Source organism: Larimichthys crocea, chromosome I (assembly GCF_000972845.2).
Source record: "Larimichthys crocea isolate SSNF chromosome I, L_crocea_2.0, whole genome shotgun sequence".
Lineage (NCBI taxonomy): Eukaryota > Metazoa > Chordata > Actinopteri > Sciaenidae > Larimichthys > Larimichthys crocea.
The window spans coordinates 25,304,599-25,324,419 of NC_040011.1; the positions used below are offsets into that span (position 1 = coordinate 25,304,599).

At 39.5% G+C, this 19,821-nt stretch overlaps 1 protein-coding gene across 9 annotated transcripts in view; it reads left to right on the forward strand.

Moving 5' to 3' along the window:
* The window catches only part of LOC104925371 (ecto-NOX disulfide-thiol exchanger 2), a 167,427-nt gene that overhangs the window by 68,877 nt on the left and 78,729 nt on the right, over positions 1 to 19,821 (forward strand). For 8 of the 9 annotated variants that reach the window (XM_027281191.1, XM_027281184.1, XM_027281182.1 and 5 more), the window contains one exon: positions 10,592 to 10,738. In XM_027281191.1, coding sequence (XP_027136992.1) covers positions 10,592 to 10,738 — 147 coding nt within the window. Of the gene's footprint in view, positions 1 to 163; positions 255 to 10,591; positions 10,739 to 19,821 lie in introns of those variants that run through there. The other variant, XM_027281221.1, reaches the window with a different exon arrangement.

Genomic DNA, 19,821 nt, shown 5'->3' on the forward strand with positions numbered 1-19,821 from the left:
CATACTCTGAGGTCTTGACCCACCCTTTGAAGTGTAGTGTACATGAGCACAGTGCTACCATAACTGAAATTGTAAAAAAAAATCACAGTTTTCCTTGAGTTACTCAGTTTTTTTAAAAATGCGTTCTGTCTTTGGCTTTCGTGCAAAAACATCTGTCTCAACATTGTAGACTGTGGTCCACAAGTGAACGCAGAGACGGCTGAAATGGCAACCACAGGAATGTCTACAAATGAGAGCTGTGGCAAGTGAAATCAGTGAGTACTATACCACATCATATCGCAGATCATAACATACTCTACACATGCAATATAGCATAAACACTGTCAACTTTTCAGAAGAGATTCAGATTAGTTTTCACAAAACTGTCTGTGAGCTGTAACTACTGAAAGCTAAAAGCACTATAATTTGTATACTAATCAGCGGTTATATCAAGGCAGCAAATGTGTTCCTCTTAGCAGTGCAGATCGTGATCAACATCAGACTTCACAGTGAGGACTTCAGCTTCCTAGACTAGAATTCAGAGCGCCAACTCATTGAGAATGACAAGTAGCCATCTGGTAATTCGTCTCTTCAGACCTGTACGGTAGCTGCATCCCGAAATAGCATCAAAGGCAAAGAATTGTCTTTTGAAAATCGTCTGTTGCATCTAGAGCGCTGAGATCTCTCTTGTATTGTCACTCAGGGGGCCTGATACAAGTGGATATGGATGCAGTCGCACTCATTCTCATTTCAGAGAGGGGAAGAGAGAGGAAGCTGCATGCACAAGACAAACAATACAAGCAAGGACTTTTTACAAGTATTAATTGACACACAAGGGAATATGGCTTCTTATCTGCTCTCCTTGATACTAAGTACAGCCTTTGGGATGTTCTGAAGGGTACTGACAAGGTGTGGGCATGCTTTAACTAAAACACAGTTTGTGAATCTGTGAGGTTGTGACACCAGCTATGAGTCAGATGTTTTGGAAAGTCTGAGTTGATTTAGCCTAATGCAACACTGGCTGCAAGTCTCAGTCTCCGATTTTATTTTTATTTTTTCCCCAATCAATTTATTTATGATTCATAATACATACATCAAACTTGTCTCATTTGACTTAATTATCTTGGAGAAGGTAATTACTGAAATAAGGACTAATTACCGCAGCTTTAAAGGAAATATTCTGTATGTATGCCATCCTAATGGTCTTAGGTTATGATAGCCTCCAATCCAACACTGAAAGTGAAGTAAAAAAAACATACTGTAGTAAAGTGACACATTTAACTAAGGCATAACTAAATATAAACAATCAAGGCAGAAAATGACTGAAATGCAGAATGAGGGTGAATAGGTGAAGAGCGTCGAGATAGTGATTGAATACTAAGCTTTACACCATATTGTCCTTGTTTGACCTTCTCACAGTTTTTGGGCTTTATGACAAACAGAAATGACAATACAGGAAATTAAGGATCGAAATAAATTTTCATTTTAGAATAAACACCGACCATTTTGTGTTTTGTTTTTCTGTCCAGTCCTTCCTCTGATTTGTTATTGTCTGTTTTTCTTCGATTTAAAATAATAGGCTCAGATATTAGATATGTCCTGTAGCATGCCCGGTGCAGTTATACATGGGGACAGCTGCTATAGAAAAACAAGTTGGGACTATGGCAATCAAAGGCAAAGGCTAGTGCAGGACACATGTAGGTGCTTTTAAAAGCTTGTCCGTGATGGCAGCTGCACATCATAAATCTCTTGTGTCTTGTGTCTGTCCCGGTCCAGTCCCTCGTATAGATAAAATATAGGCGGTATAAAGCAAATTATAGTGCAGCTGAAATTTCAGAACAGGCAGCCGATGAGACAGGAAAAAAAAAAAAAAGAAGATGGCAACGAAGCATTGAAGTGAAGAGAGGGGCATAATTAAGAGAAGCTTACTTTTGAGAAGACAGATGGGAGAGAACAAGAGGTGGCGCAGAATGAACTAGAGGTTTATGGACAAGCAGACCGTGCCAAACGATGGTGATATACATTTGAAGCCATAAAGGAACAGCCAGAACCCCCTGTGACCTAATCCCATTTTAATTAGGAGGACTGACTTGCGCTTTACTCGAAAAGAGCGCCCGCGTTTGCAGTTATAGTGTCTGTCACAGGATTGAGAGCTTCAGTAGGCATCGGTTCAGCTGCTTATTGTAAATGCACATTTGGTGAACCAAAGAGTGCATGTGCAACCTCTAAAGAGAGGAACTACTTTAACACATCAGCAGTTTCAAGTCACAAACTAAAGTCTTAAATCCCCTGATTAGACTGGACATACAGTAAAGTTAGAGTCATATGTCTTTTAGAGACGACCATGGCTGTACAGAGACACACACAGCTCTCTGAGGATGGCATTGTTTAAGTACGTTGGAGCCAGCGAGCCTCTCATTAGCCATTCCACTGAACACAAAAACACAACGACTAAAGCTGGATGTATTTCTAACAGACTGCAAATAGCTTCACCAACTATTTAAAGTAAGGGGCGAGTGTTCCCAATGTCATTAGCATAAGAGTAACCGTGCCAGTCATAGCGTGTGCCATGCTTTAAAAATGATACAGCGATTGCTCACATAGCCAAGAAATCCCTTTGCACTGCAGCCTAATCGTTGATATCTTGATCTGACCATACACTGCATGCATTAAAGTATCTTGTCTTTCAAAGGAGTGGCCAGATGGTAAGAGCTCAGACATTCTGGTGCCTCGAGGACAGTAGAAAAGAACGGCTCTCCTGGGAGGGACTTAGGTTTTGACTTTTTGCCTCCTACCATGAGCATCTCGTAGATTTATAGCCCAACGTTAGGCAATGGTCTCAGAGGGCATTGCGCATGCATGTGTAAGCTAACATGACCTTATCAACTGCTATGTTGTCTTGTTAACACACACACACTTGTTCAATCACTCCATTTCACAAAGGGCACAGCCCTTTGACAGTAGAAGGTAGATTAGACCGCAAACCAAAGATTCTTAGTGAGTTTAATGGAATAGAGATGAGTGAATGGAAGATTTAAATAAATTAACCTTCAGTGAATTCCCTGAGCCTTGAAGGAATGACAGCAGGTGTCTGTTACCGATGTTATGAATAGTCATGACATGATTATATTGAGCCACAGTAGTACTGTTCATTGTGAACCTTAACCTGTGCTGGAAGTGAACGCTGAAAATATTGACAGACTTTGCTTTAACAAACAAAGTTAATTGCCACCCCCTCGCATTAATAACCTTTTGTGTTTTGGCCTTCATGTGTCACCGTGTGTTCCAGCTCCATATGCCATCGCATTGCTAGAGATTATATGGCATGCAGAGCAGGGACATATTCGTAAATACACAATGAGATATTCCAATGCTAGCATTGTTTCAAAATGTCATCAAAACATCAGGGAATTGATTAACCTTTACCAAACCAACTGTAAGAACATAATTCTTTCTTCACGTGCTCATCATGATATTAACCCTGATTGGTGCCTCTGACATTTAGTTGCAGAATACTAAATATTCCGGATACTCTGTACGTTGTCTTTGTAGCATTCTTTTTTTCTGAGTTAACTTTTTAAGTTTTTTTATTTAAATTTTTCTGATTGCTACTTACTTGGTTCACAGAACTGATTCAACACTGTTGTAATGTGATGTCTAACTTGGGAAATACAAAGTGAAGTTTTTATATAAAAAAACAAAAAACAAAATTTGAACTGTCTTCAAAAGTGAATATCCTTGTGATTATTATTTTTCATGGCAGTATTTTTGGTGATGAATATTCATCACTGCACTAATTTTCAAGTGATCCCTGTGCAACTGTTTTGCCAGTACAGAATTTATTACTTCTATCTTCAAACAATAATGAACTGTCCTGTGGGGTATAAAAAAGTATAATTAGTTAAACCATAGGAAAAACTATTTACACTATGGAAATGTCATATTAATGATGGAGTGACTGTGGAATCGTAGCATGTAAAGTTTGAGGAAGAAAAACTATTTAGTCTCTCAACATTTGGAATGTATCCATGGAAACGTTCAAAGTTAACAACAGCATCTTGTACCTTTTATTGTAGGTAGGTATCACCATAATGTCACTATGGTCTCAACATTTGCCATAATCAATTAGGGATACACCATATATGAGTTCTGATAATGGTATTTCAATGTCCAATAATGCACAGGATGGCTGTGTCCTATGGATGGCAACCCTTGAAGCCTGTCCATAATCAGTCCTCTGTAAGACTTCCTGTTGACACACTCATCACGGGTGGTGATAAACGCTGCAGCTTTTCCAGTCCAGGCTACCGTGTTTTTTTTTTTTATTGTCTCTGGTTTTAAAGGAAGGAAGAGGTTTTGTTTTACCTGGGTGACGTCTGTCACTCCTGAACAAGAATGTGAGCAGCTGCTGTCTGAACACCCACAGACCACTCATGGGGATTAACTTGTGTGAATAAAACACAAAGTACTAACAGAAAATATTTACACATCAAGTGTGAAGATTGAACTCAAAGTGAAATTTTTAAAGCTCAGAACTCGTAAACTTGTAAATGAAACCACCTAGCACCATCTTGGATTGAGATAAAACACACACATTGTCCTCCAAGGCAAGGTTAGGGTAGTTATAAATGATGCTGATCCCAGCTTGCTTTGGCAACATCTTATTTAGCCAACCTTTTCCTCAGGAAATGCAATAGTCAATAGAAACAATGCATGGTGCTCTCAGACATTAATTTTGTGTGAGGAAAGCCTGTAGGGTTTTTTAACGGCTCTTTGTCTTTGCTATAAATACACAGGAAGTGAAAAGCTTGGCTAATAGCCTTATGAGAATACCACAGCTGCTTGGCATGCCTTGCCATCCATTGCTAAGCCACATCAGTCAGACACCTTGTTTATACATCTGCTAAGGGCACTCATAACTTGACAGGCGGCTACCTTTTTTAGGAAGCTGGAAGTATGTGCTCATAGACCTGTGCCAGAACATGTTTTGTTGTTCTGATGGACACTTCAAGCTATGAATAGAGCAATATCTCATTTATTGTGGTGACTGACCTGTGTAGAAACTTTTCTAGCCGGACCTAATGTGAGGTCCTGTGACTTTGTTTCACCAGTAACCTTTCAGGTGACAAAAGGCTAATTTTGGAGCCTGTTTGTAGACTTGCCAGCTGCCACCCAACATGACTCAGAGTTATAGCCTGTGACTGTCACTTTATTGCGACCCATAGGAGCCAGCATTGCAGCGATCCCAATGCGACATGATTTTGAATGTTATAAGATGTGACTTGTGGCCTGCATTTCATTCATGTATCAACAATGAGACATCGCTTAAATCATTTTTAATGTTATTAGAAAAATCTGATTGACATGTACATGTCGTTCATTGTGTCATTTATAAAGCAGCAATATCAACATTCACTGTTTCCAGCATCTCAAATATTCGAATTTTATGTGATTGGGACTTGACTATCTTTTTGTTTTTTTGTACTCCAAGAAGACATGTCAAACTTTGAGAAATTGCACTGGCCATTAGTTGAAGTGCACTATATGTACTGACAATTTGGGCAGATAAAAGGCTGTGCATCAGTTACAGATTGTTTCTTCAAGATTGATTATATCTTCACAAAGAAGGCTGCGCAGTGTTACCATTCAGATGAAACTTATTGTCTATTTCCACTAGATTGCTTGTCTGCACTTACGCTGTTAGTCAGTTATCTGTATTAATCTGTGATGTCAGTCGTTGGTCTCAAGTTCAGAGAGAGACAGAGAGAGAGCTGAATAAAAGATAACAGAAGAATAAAAACTAGGAACCCTTGGCTTTTCGTTTGTAATGGTACAGAGGCTCTGGGGATTCCTGCTACCAGTTCTTTCTTCTGAGGGAAATCTGAGTGAATCATGAATATATTTTTTTTCCTTTCACAGCTTTAATTCAGTCAGGTAGATCCAAACTGTGAGCTCATGCCCTCGTAAAACTAAAGCTGTATTTGTGAAGGCATTTTCCTGTGCCTCTGTCTTTGTGTGTATATTATATGTGTGTTGTATCTTTTGGACATTTTACTGGTACCACTACCTCCTTGTTGTGAAGTTTTTGCAGTTTAGCATGAGAAGTTAATCCTCGTCAGTTTTTGTCCTGATAGGTGAATGTGCTCAGGCACTTAGCCTGTTTGATGATACAACTCAGCGGAGCTGAAAGGCAGTTTGTTGACGGTTATGGTACAGTAATGAAGTGGAATATTCAGAGAAGCAATTTTACTTCTGAGGGGGGGTATATTAATGTTATGTGCCACCATCTGGCCCTTTGCCTTGTTCAGATGAATGAACATGCAGAAGTATACATATGCTCTATATGTTTCTATCGACGACTAATAGTCCACTGCTCAGGTCGTCCCCCCACTTAAACTTGCAATATTGCACTGTTGCACCTTATGCTCTGCATTATTCATACTGTACCGTTGGATTTATCAGCTGATAGGAGTTAGATTAAGGACTATTGGAGAGCTATACAAATGTGTTACCGTGATTATAGCTGTGATCTGTATAGAAAGATAACAGATTTCATCCCCACAACTGCCAGTGAGCCCTGAAGGTGTTATTCCAAAAAGAAATTAGAAACTCATTATTGTATGATTTTGTGTCACAGCAAACTTGATCTATGCCATGACTCATAGGACTCTTTGCGGTACCCAAACAACTAGTGTTTGTTTTATTGGTTTTTACTGTCTTCAGTTGCCAAAAGATGTTTTTATAGCAATCAGTACAGTTAACATAAGATACCAGAGCTGCAGCTAGGAATTGATTTCACAAAGGTTATTTAACTGATCAATCATTTGGTCTATAAAGTACCGAAGACTGTCTATCCTAAATCCAAAGCTGAGGTAACGGCAAGCTAAAGCAGTGAGAATATGCTCGCTATAGTGTACGCTTGGGACATGGATTTTATTTTTTATGTGGCTGAAACGCATTTTTCTGCTGACCTCATCCACAGCACTGCTTTGCTCTACTTCTAAGCTAGGACTTTCTGTTTCTCTCCCAGACTGGGAGCGCACTGACCGCTGGTAACACACTGACTATGTATATAAAAAGCTGTGTATGATATGCAAATAATAACAATGGTTGTTCAAGATTTATCTGCATCTGCTTTACATCTAATAATAGATATGCATTTCAGTGCAAAACCTAAGCTGTATGTATTACAGGGCTATTTGTGTGATTTGTCCTTTGTCCTTTTTTTTTATAGCTTTAGCCTCGTCTATATAGTTGGTTATTGATTAAGTGTGTTCTTGACCTTTAATTATAAGTCCTAATTATAAGTCTTAATTATAATACGGTGACATCATATTCAGCACACTTTCCTCCACATTGTTGCTGCATTAGTTGGTTTCCCATCCAAGACAGTTATATGGCGTTTTAATGACCCACTGAATTTCATTGTGTCTTCTAATGGTCCTGTCTTTTCCTGCCTCTCTGTGCCATTAGGGCATGTTGTTAATGCATCCCTGATGGAAGATCAGGTCACTTTCATTTGTGATATTTCTTATATTCCATCCTGAGGCCACAGAGCATAAGGATCGTCTCTTTGTTCAGCATTTTCATTTCCTTTATTTGGTCTGCAGCTCTTGTGCCCAAAGCCTCCACCTGTCTCCACCCAGCCTCCTGGTATTTATTTTCTTCCTCCCCAGGGGAGTAATACTGACACTACTCCTCCCTCTGGCCAGATGTTGAAGCTTAAACACGCCATCCATCAGCCTACAGACAAACGTATAGTGTCACAGACAGGGGCGATGACCCAGCAAAGACATTCTTAATTTACAGGTTTATACTCACACATAGACACACAGAAAACGAGGCTCTGGTCCTAAGCTGTGGTCCCACTTTCTGTTTTTAAATCAACAGATATTTCTGCTATTGGCCATAACTGTCCCATTACTTGTTCTGAACACTGTTCCAAAGATCAGACTCCAAAACCAAGCCTCTGGTAAAATAAAATAAGGATGTACAGTCAAAAGCTGTTCAATGAGAATGCTTTTCTTCATTTTTTCCCTCGGAGCTTAATGGTGTAGTGACACTTTCACTCAAGAACCGGATATGGTACCATAATTCACATAAAATGTACTGGATTCAGTCAGTCATGTAGCTCTACATCAATTTTAAATCACACATTTGAGTGCAACAAATCTTCTTGATTCAGCTTCTGTCTGCTGTACCACTTGATTTTATAACACAATTAGAGGTCTATTCACTGTAGGAGACAGAGTTGTGAGGTTTTTGGACCACTATGAACAAAAGTCTCGATCTTGAACTGAAGAAACACACTGACTGCTGAGAGTGGTATTTCCCTGTCAGCTGTTCAGTGCTGTTTCACTCTTTCCATAGTCTTCTCTTGGCCGTTCTACATGGGAACTCCCACGGCACTGACTGAAAGGCTGTCTCCTTGAATGTAAACCGCAGTTGTTTGGTTGTGGCAGAATTAACATTGGCAGAGTAAAGAATTTATTTCACTCCAGAGTACTGATGGTCATCCTTTTAAAGAAGCGTGACAGATGGATGTTAAGTAGCGATAAACTTAAGAGATGTGCTTTGGTGTGTGAGCTCAGCTAGAAGATGTATTTAGACTACAAATACACAATCGCCTCTGCCTAAATGTAACAAATCACCCACACGCAGGTTTAATGTATTTTAGGGCTTCGTTTTTTTCAGCATGTGTTGTCTGGTTATAAGCATGACCTTTGCCTCTGCTATGAGTCAGTTTGTCTTCTTTATAAACCGGTTTATTCAGTTTCTCTTTGTGTGCAGAAAACCTCGGAGACTTGGAAAATATGGAAAATGTTGCGGCTTACATAAAGGCAGAAAAAGTGAACTGATAGAGACAGGTGTACTAACCCAATCTCGCTTGACAATTTAGCCTCTTGAGGCAATGGCCAAGGCTTCTGATGTGGCCAGCAGGTATTCAGGCCAACACCTCCTCTGCAATCCTATTAGCAACTTTAAGACAAGAAAGACACATTTTGGTTAATCTCTGCGTATGAATGCAGATAAATGTATATTAAAAAAAGGTAATAAAAATGGGTTCAGCTATTAATCAACCTTTTTTATTGACTGATTTGAATTAAACAAAAGCAAAGGCACAGCTGACATAGAAATCTATTGTCATTAGATCTGTTCTTACATGGAAACAAGAAAAGGGCAGCCACGCACACCTTTTAATGAGAGTATTCTTCCAAAATTGCAGTGGTCTAAACATAATGTAATTGTATTCATTTTGCAAAACCCAGACAACAGACAAAATCTTTAATAATGATGTTGACGTTTAGAGCACTGTCTGGAGTTTGACACTGATTAGGGTCCTATGGACCTCTGATAGAGCCATGTTAATGTGGGGCTTTTGATCTGTTGTACGATTGAAGGAAAAACAAATCTGTGCACAAAGACGTGCCATGAATTTTTAATGAATGTCGACTGACTCTCCCCAGGACCCTGCTCTGAATCATAAACAAATATACAACTCCTTAAGAGTGGAGAATGGCTGATACATTACGCAGAAAACGAGTTAAGTTGTTTATCATTTATTAGCACTCAGGGCTGTCTCGACATTCTTTTATTTTTATCACTGTCTTGTATTCATGATATGACCCTGTTTTTGATTATTGTAAGATAACAGTGAGCAAAAGAAAAGCTTTCCTTCTCTGAGCTGTCTGATAAATCGTCCTCATAATACAGTATATATGAGCTTGAATTTTCACGGTGTAGAACTACCTTTACATTGTTGTTCTAATTAAGATCAGAAGCTGTTTACGTTGAGAGCTATTTTACAATGGAGCATGAGATTCCTTTCAGAGAAATATTCTTAGTGGTACTTGCGCCAGATTTACTATATTTGTCTGTTTTTATTGTTAGTTTTTGACCTTGTTAAAGTTGTCCTTGATTGGAAGAGGAGGAAGTGGTGCATGTGTTGGTGTGTCTTTGCATGCACAAAATATTGACTCAGAAGACAGCCAAGTAGTGTATCATTGTGCCTTCTCTGTGTCTGGGATCAGGACAGATATATTTTGGTACAAAAAGCAAAATCCTAAAAATACTCCTTTTTAAAAAAAGATAACTCGAATATCTACAAACTCCTGACTCTCAAAATATTTGTTCAAATTTTAATGTTTTTTTTTTTCTTCTTCTTTCAGAGCATTTTTAAGGTTGACTCAAAGTTTGAGTCTTGACCTTGGAAGCAGTAGCTGAGAAAACAATCATACCACAAACTCTATTTATATTAGAGGCTGTTCTAGATCTGTCTGTCATATCACATGATCTTCAACAGAGAGAATTATCTTGCTAATTTTTATGTTTTAAGAATGTGAGGTAAAGAATCATGTTTATATCTTTTGAATTGGATCGTATTGAATCCTGCTTGCACGGTTCCACCAGTGCCACCATTAGTAGTGTTTTTGAAATAAAAGTGTTTATGGAGTCTTCAGTGATGTGTGTCTGGAGGAAGCCTGCAGTGCCTGGACATGAAAAGCAAAGAAGCCCTGGAACCTCATGTTGCTTTCTCCGTTTCATGTTTCTCAGTGGTTTGGTCAGGAGCCAGCACTTCATTTACAATAATGAGGCCTTTTGTGTCTTCCAGGACTCAACGCTCTACCCTTTGATCCAGCGACCAACAACGACCCTCTCCAGTTTAACGGTTCCAGTGGGCCACTGGTGACAGAGTGTCCTCCTCTGGAAAACACTACCGAGAATAGCAAGAAGAGGAAGAGAGCCAGCCTGCCTCCAGGTACTGACGACAGCTACCTCACAAGTCTTTCACCAGCAATGTTGCAGGATTAATCTGTGACCTCAAATCCTCGCCGTTTTGCCTTCAGCCATGTCGAAATCTAAATGCAAGTGCCTGTAAATGGAGAATTCCTCCCGTCATTTAGAAAAGCTTTGATACAGCAGCTCGACTTTTTTTTACCTTGAGAATCCTCTTCCACTTCCTCTCTAAACATCAAATAGCTGCGATGGGAATTGTTGCATAATCCTATCATTTGGTGGCGGTATGGGGTAAAAAAAAAAAGAAAGTAGCTTAGTTTGGTCTTTGTTGTTTTCGATTAGCTTGCCATGTCCTGAGGCTCTGGTTGTCTGGCCTGTTTGGAGGTCAGGCAGCTGCAGCAGGAAACTGCTCTGCTGAGATTGTGTGCCTGACTGTCTGTTACCGTGCCAACACCACCTGCCAATCAAGACCACAACACGCCTTCAGCTTTCTCACACACATGCTGACCTGTCACACAAAGTGGGACACATTGAGAGGAGTGTGTCTGTGTTCCTGTGTGTTTGTGTGTTACGGAGCCATGATTAAACAGTAATTTGAGTTAGCAGTGGTTTGATTAGTAATGTGTCAAATTAAAGAAGAGCTTTCTAATTTAAGAATTAAAGAAGTACTGACTAATTAATTGCTTTGTAAGTAATAGAAAGAAGAGGGCCCTCAAGATGGAGAGGTTGCTCCATGTTCCCTGCCTTCATGGAGATGCTAATTGGACTGGATTAATACTCCACATTAACACAGCGCTAATCAGCAATTCATCTTTCCTTTGCATTTTCACATGGACGAGTTCACGTCTTGATAAAGTTTAATTTCATTTTAATTCACTGACCTTGTCAAACTGTAATTGGATAATGCATCATTGCTGATTGTCAAACAAATAACCAATGTTTTGACAGATTTGTTTGAATCTTGTAAGTTAGACATCATGTAACATTAAGACTATGTCCCCGCGCAGGAGTTAACAAATGATCCAACCACACATTTTATGAAGCTTCACAACCAATAACTTAAGTGTTACAATACCCTGCAATGTAGTAGATATATTTTGTGAACAGAAGTGTTATAGGAACCACGCAGCTTTCTTCAGTGTTAGATTTGAATTTAAATAATGAGCAAATACTTCTGACTTGCCAGATCTACCATTACAGCCCTAAAGGTCGAGTATCCTACAGTCACAACATTATTGTTATCTGCAATCAAACTGTCAAGTACAACCATGCAAGTTTTTCTCCATTTCCATGCTTTATGTACTCAAAACCCATATAAATGTTGACAGCAACTGTAGTGACTGTGGTGGATCAGAAAACCTTAGATAGCAACATTAGCAGTTAACATCATTGACATGGTAAGAAAGACGACTCTCTGTCTCAGTCATCCAGCACCAAGTTATTTCGGACTAGGAGCACTTTCTCCCTCTTACAATTTTTTATGTATTTGTAAATGTCAAACATTGTGTATCAAATCTTAAGAAATGTTTGTCTCCATCCAGCTCAGTCTACAACTCCAGGACCACACGATTACACTTGTCTTACTGCTTAAACTCCCCTACATCATACATATGTCAAATACATATCTTTATGAGTTAATATGGGCTTGGAAATTATTGGCTATTGGTATTGTTTGAAGAAAAACACACAAGTGTTTGTTATGGAATTTTCTATCCTTAGGTTACACAAGGTCACGTGGGGACCTCAGCAGTATTAGTTGTTTGGCTTTGACTGGGTCCCAGTCTATCTCAACACTGTGGTGGCCAGGGTCGAAGAGACCTATTGCTGCCTTCCTAGTCATAATAGATAGCATGCCATTGACGTTCCAATCTGCGTAAACAGACATCTGTGTCTCCAGACTAGAATGTGTTGACTATAACACCTTGATGGGTAAAGACATTCTCTTTGACTCTGAATCTGGGGTGTGTAGTATTTGGGGTGTTACCTTTGGGTTTAAAGTCTTTCCACCAGCACGAGTTTGGGAGAATGTGAGATGGACTCAGGCACTTTTGATGTACTTTGAGAGTGTCTCTTATTCTCCTTGGCCAAGCATCGATAAATAATACAGCATAAGACATCAGAGGCTCCTGAACACTTTCTTCCTTCCTGACCTCACCATTGACCTTTGACTTCAGCAATTTCTCCACAACAGTGTTGATCACATTGCCTTCACATTGTTGCTCAAAGAACCAGCCACAATAAGCAAACATTATAATTACTATATTCCTCCATCATGCTAATTATGATGGTCTCTGTTTTAGTCTGTAAACTTGCGTGAGGTCAATCAAATCAATCAATCAAAATCATCTTTACGTACACTGTATTAAGATGCTAACTATGAGACTGTATATACCTGCAGGAGGTCAGTGACAAGTATTCTTGTTCTTGTAGTCGTGGTACAATTCACTGCTTCCCGTTGTTCGCTGGAGGGTTGTGAGTGCAGTGAGAACAGGTCCCGTAAGGAGAGTTTTTCATAGAGTGCAAATGTGTGTGAATTTTGCAAATGGGTAAATGTTCAGCAGTGGAAACCAATTTATTTAGAATTCTAGAGGCTCCTCTGGGTTAGTTTCAGTTTGAGATGAATGCATGGACACAGCAGTGTGTAATGACCTCTCCTTTCATCCTGCTGCTCAGCTGTCGCATTGTGATACCTTTCCTGACTAGGTTCTTTGTTATTCACAAGCAAACATGTTAAAAAAAATAACAATAATAATGATGATTTAAAACCTGCTCACTCATATAAATGGTCTAAAACCTGTTTTTCGTCAGGAGTAATGTAGCAGGAGAAATCAAGTTGCTTGTCTCACCTGCTTCAATATGACGAACAAGGTTGCTGCTGAAAGTCGACTTGTTTGCTTGTTTGAATCCAGTGCATGAAGAAGAACCTGAAACCTTCTATCTCTTGGTCCTCTTGATTCTCAGTCCAGTCCTTCAGCTCTCTGATGCAGCACCGACTCATTAGCAGCCATGTTGATTGAGTCTTAAGTTAAGGGACCCTAATGGATAGATCTTTCTCATTACAATTGCCATTACACTTGATAATCCATCATGCACATGCGCAAGCATCCATAGCAACACATACACTTTTTCTTAATGAATTATTGAAATAAAATGCAGCTCTGCAATGTTTAAGGAGGCAACAAATAAAACTGCCTGTTTGATGTGGTCCATGAGGACTCTGCGTTTTCCAGACTGAATGCCACCCTGCTGATAGATTATTTACTAAATGATCTTTAAACCACCACACCAAGACCAAACAACAAGCAGCCGAATACATGATTAAGAGCCCCTCATCTCCTATAAACAGTTACAGGAAACATTTAAAATTGAATTGATATTCTGTTCAGTCTGCCACAAAAACTGTTCATCACAGTCCACTCACTTCACACTCAGACTCTCAATATTTAGCATGAAACAGCCCAGGGTAATGAAAGGAAAGCTCCAGTTTATTATTAGTGATTATTTAACTAAGGCATGTAAAAAATGTAATTTACCATGTTTTTATGGATGTTTACCATCCTTCTTCTTCAAACACTACAGCTTTTATAAAGTTGTTCCCTCTAAAGTCAGAGACGATGCACCCGGCCACCATCCTCGCTCTTTATCTCTTTGGTTTTCCGTGTTCATGTGCACTAACTGTATGTGTGTGTGTCTGTCTGAACAATCCATAATAAGTGGTGCCTTGGGGCAGCAGGCACACTGCAAGGATTTTCCTTATACTGTTTTTTTTAGATGGTCATTGCCCCTCCAGTCCTGCTGTGTTTAAGCTGCAGGTGGTAAAGAAAATGGGATTTTGAAATGCTGCTCGTTTTTTAGTCGAGCAGGATTTCCCTTCTTACAATGACTATAAATGTCATTTCAGTAGCAGCCACACAAGCTGGATTTCATTATCTCATGCCTGTTATGTTAACGTAATACTAATAATAATCTTTATTTGTGAAGCAGTTCAACGCAAAGTTAAGTGTGATTTACAGTGCGATGTGCAAATACAGCAGAAATAAAGGCACCATAAAGAGAACATTTGTAATGCCAAAATAGAAATAAAGAAGACATGCATAACATTTTTAACTTAACAAGGTCTTTGTATTTAAAGGTGCACTGTGGATTTTTCTACACAGAATGTGTAAGGATAACTTTGTTTGTTTACATCCAGTGCTATTCTGTAAAACACATGGTGTGTATCTTAGAGGTCTAACAAACCGAGTACTTTAAATCCAGCATTGTTTACATCCATGTCTTCTCGTGTTTGGCACATTGCTGCATATCTTGGCATGTTACTGCCACCTGTGGATCAATGAAATAGTTGGCAGGACAGCATACATCATCTGTTTTTGTTTATCTCATGCACATGCACAAAATGATTTTGCAGGGCTGAGAGCGAGTGGTTCCACAGATGTGGATAGCAAAGGTCCTGTCAACTTTGGTAATGAGGTGTGTTTTCACTCAACACTGTGCTTGCAGCATTCCTTAACTATCATCCTATACCCTCTGTAGTCTACTTCAATAAGACTGTAAACATTAGCCCAAAGCAGCCCTACTTAAAGGACCATCACATTACTCAGAACATATGTGACACGAGGATACATCACTCTGTTAAAACCTGCAGCAGACAGCTCCCAAATCAGCCAGCTAACAAATCACGTAAGGTGATATGAAAAAGCTCTTTTAAGGAGAACGCTTGGCCTTTGGCTGAATTTTCAGTTTCAGGTACCCTTGCAACAAGGTTGTTTGGATGAAATATAAATAAATATTGAGCAGTGATTAGAACTGAGGCATATTTTCAAACCTAAGGCCATGGGTATGGATTCATCCAAAGCACGTTCAATGCCAGGATTAAAGAAACACCCTTACTGCATGAAAATCAATTAATTCAATTTTATTACAAAGGCCAGTTCACAGCTGTGGTTTCAGGAAATAAAAGAATTGTTCTCTCACCGATCCAATCTCTTGTGCATTGACCTTTAGTGGGTGCTAAGAGAGAGGAGTTGAATAAAATTCTATTGATTCTTCAGGAAAAAGGTTAATGTCTTTGAGCAAGGGAAAATAAAGATACATGTTTTGTAGGTAGGGAGCAGCAATGTCTCTCAACCAACTGGGACATTGTGACATAACATGTAGCAGCAATTATTTATTTGGATGGATATTATTACATTACAGCATTGTTTGTATCATTGATGCCCGACAAGCAGGTCAAATACATTCATTGCACACTTCGCAAGATAAAGATTTAGTTGTTGTAATATTTTATTCATGTTTGTAGAGTCAGAGTACAAACAACACTTTGAATTTTAAGGAGAAATCTGTGTAGCGTGGCTAGCCCACCAGCCACCATGTAAGATTTCCATCAAACTGAAAATAATTAAATATTAAAGGAAACACATTTAATAAAAACATATCTGAGTACAGAGACACCCAATGTTGTATAAACAGAACTGCATGAGCACACACTGTCCCCATTTATGTTCACGTTTCTGTTGAAATATATCCACCCCTTTTAGTATAGCCTCAACTACAGTTAGACCTCGTTCAGACGAACTTGAGCCTAAAAAAACAGCCCGCTAATCCATGAAAAGAACCAGTGTCTGAGAGCAGGGGGGGCCAACAAGGGCTTCAGCATTCAGCAAAATATCCTAGCGCATATTCTTGGGGAATTGCTTGTACTAACGCAAACGCTGTATACAATAACATGATTAAAAGACTAAACGACTCCTATTGTATATGACTGCTCAGACAAATCTTAAACTTAAAGAGGACCTCTTGGATTGTATTTCCTGGTTTCCCTGGTACCTCAATCAATCCCCCCCAAAAATGCAGCTCTGTGTGGTTTTACCATATAATTGGTTCCATTTTTGGTTAGTTAATCAGGGATCAGTCATGGAAAGATTTCCACTCTTTCCCTGTAATTTTAAATTACACATGCTGGCTTTATTGTCTGGACAAAACAGCCTTGTTGCTTCTATGTGCTTCTGTACTGCACACTTACAGGTGAGAGCAGTGAAGTGAAGCAGTCCTCATTGACTTCATCTGTGGTCTGGGGTTGTATCCGAGATCCTGAAACCATTTTGTCAGTACAAGGTCTCCCATGGGAGTATATAGTCCACACCCTGTCTTTTTACCCTGGCCCTTTTTTGATGAATGGTTTTTATTCTGACTCGTATTTTCTGTGTGGAGCACCAAAATCCCAAGAATTAAACTGCACTTCAGTCAGCTCGGTGTGGTTTTCTCTTGTGAGTAAGTTTTGCATAATAGTTTCCAATATTAACCATCACTATTTCTTTTTTAAGGAGGGGGTGGGGAATAATGAATTTGAGCATAAAAAATATAATGTGATGTCACTGACCCACTACTGGCACGCAAAGAGCTGCTGGAGAGGTAAATAATCTAATGGGCTACTTGAGCTGTCCGGGATGACAGTCCATTTAAATATATGGCTGTGTCATTGTCCCAGAGAGGTGTGTGTGTGTGTGTCTGTGTGTGTACAGAGTGTCCTGCTGTGTGTTCATGCTGGGGGAGATCTACAGCTGGGTGTCAGTCTTTGTGACACTGAGGCCACACAGAAGATTTAGATCGATGCTGATGGATGGGGGGACACAGGATGACAGACTGAAATTAAAAATGAACTCATTAGCTCACAAACAGGATGTACGCAGGCGTGTAAGACAGTATAAAGGTTAATGACTTTTTTTTTTTTTCCAACAATTCAGTCTGGAAGGAGCAGCTGCATTCTTCTGCAGCACTGTGTGTCTACACACAATATATGTGCAGTTGTTTTAACTCTGGAGAGAACAGTGATTGAAATGCATGAGAAACTGCAAAGGGGGCCCACCTCTCTTTATTCATGTAGGATTCCTCTGCTTCAGTCAGAACATAACAGGGCACTTGTTTTTACTGGAGCCCTGGGAATAGATAATGACTACACATGTGCTTCTTTGTGAACAATAGGTGCTTGCAGAGACATATTGAGCATTTTTGAGTGTTAAGAATAGTAAATAAATACAGTAAGGCTGCATTTAATGATTATTTTTTTATCATCTGCAGATAAATTGTTTGGTCTATAATATAAAAATGACGCAATATTGTCTTAAGCATACCAAGCTGTCTGTGATCCAAGTCAAAGTGGATATTTCAGACCTCAACCTCAAGCCATTCTACTGGCGATCACCAAACAGCAAAAATGAAACTGGATTTCATTATTGAATCCCTTTTCCCATTTTTCACCTCCATCATGTTTAATTGTGCTCCCTGTCACTCTTTTGTACGCTGGGCTGGTCAGGGATTTAGTGCCAATACACCCCATCCTGAAAAGCCTAGAAACATGTGCGATCTAAATAATTCACAGCACCCAGAAAGCGCTCTGCTCTGCTCTGCCTGTAGACGCACGCTTAAGCTAATGGCAAGGCCTTGAGCATGGCTTAAGCTTTGAAAAGATTCTAATATAAAAACAAAACATCTTCACCTGCCTCATGGTTTTTCAGCTCGATCAAAGTAAACGGGGCTGGGTTGTTTTATGCATGATCTCACTCCCTTTACGCACTGCAGGAGCCCACGAAAGATAAACAATTAGCCTTTTAGATGAGGTTTTCTCTTCATCCTTCAGCCTTAGGGGTGTAACTGCCCAAGGGAAACTCAAGCCAAACAAGCTATCTTCTAGATAAACACACTCTCAGATCCATCTCTGGTTATTATCTTTGTCGCTTCATTAAATTGATTTCTAATTAGGATATTGTCTGTAGGCTCGAGTTTTAGAAATTGGCAGTGTTTTAACAGCCCCTAAACAAAAGTGGTTTCTCCTTTCTTTTTTTTTTTTACTTGTATATTTGGAGCTTTCTAACATTTATTTGGACAAAACAAGACATTTACAAAGTTACCTTAAGCTCTGGACAAACTGTTAAAAATGCAGATGTCAGTATCCTAATGTCTTATTGACCAAATTATACCTTCAACTTTAAACTAACTTTAAAACTATGCAGTAATTCATCTGCGTGTCAACCTTCCAACAACCCCCACCCTCATTTAGTTGAAATAGAATCTGCCATTTCCTGTTGTTGAGGGCATGTTTTTTCAACAAAACTGCTGGACCAAGATTTAGTCTCAGTGGGTTCAATTACAAACGTAAAGGCTGTTGAAAGGTTTCATCGGCATTTTTCATAAAGCCACCAGCGACTGTCAGGTTTCTACACGTCCTAGACTGTCCCAAAACAACAAGAAATAACCACTGTCTCGGATAGGTGGGATTACCTGATGAATTATTCATACCGTCTAGGTGGGCGAACTTTGTTTTTGCTAGAAATGAAGCAGAATTTGGTTTAAACTAACCTCTGGTGTTGTTAAATCGTACTAGGAGACGGCCGGGCCCACATTACATTACTTCTTCCCTCTACTATAATTAGAGATGGATGTGTTGATATGATATAATATGACACCATATTATACATGGCGTGACATGTTCGGCTCTCCATTACATGCACAGAGTGCTTGAGTTCTTAAATCAATTATAAGGGGAAGCTAAGCAAAAGAGAAAAGGGCTAAACACTGGAAAATCCTTTTGGACGCCCAGTGTTGATTTTTCTATTTTTCTTTTCGTCTCTGCTGCCACACATCAGTTATCTCAGTGAGAAGCTGTACTGTAGGAATCTTATTTTTACCCAGTGCTATGCTCGCAGCGGCATGTTCATCACAGAGACCCCGCGGCTCTTCTCCTTTCCTATCAACACCTCTCCCCCCTATCCATCCCTTCCCTCCTTTGTCCTTCTGTCTTCTCTCTCAGCCTCCAGCCGGGTTAACTGATCCACACCAGCTGCCTCTCACTGTCTGACATTAGTGCTCTCAACCAGTGTGCTGAACATCTCCTCTGCCTCTCATCCTCTACATCATACTGCCACCTTTCCATCACCCTCATTTCACATGGCTCTGTGAGAGGCCACTGCACTGCTGCACAAGTATTTTCTGCACAGAAAAGATCAGGTGACTAGTAATTAACCCATTTTAATCCATCCTTATTTATACGGCTGAACTATAGACTGACGGACGAGTGGATACTCTTAACTGAAACAAACATTTACAGAT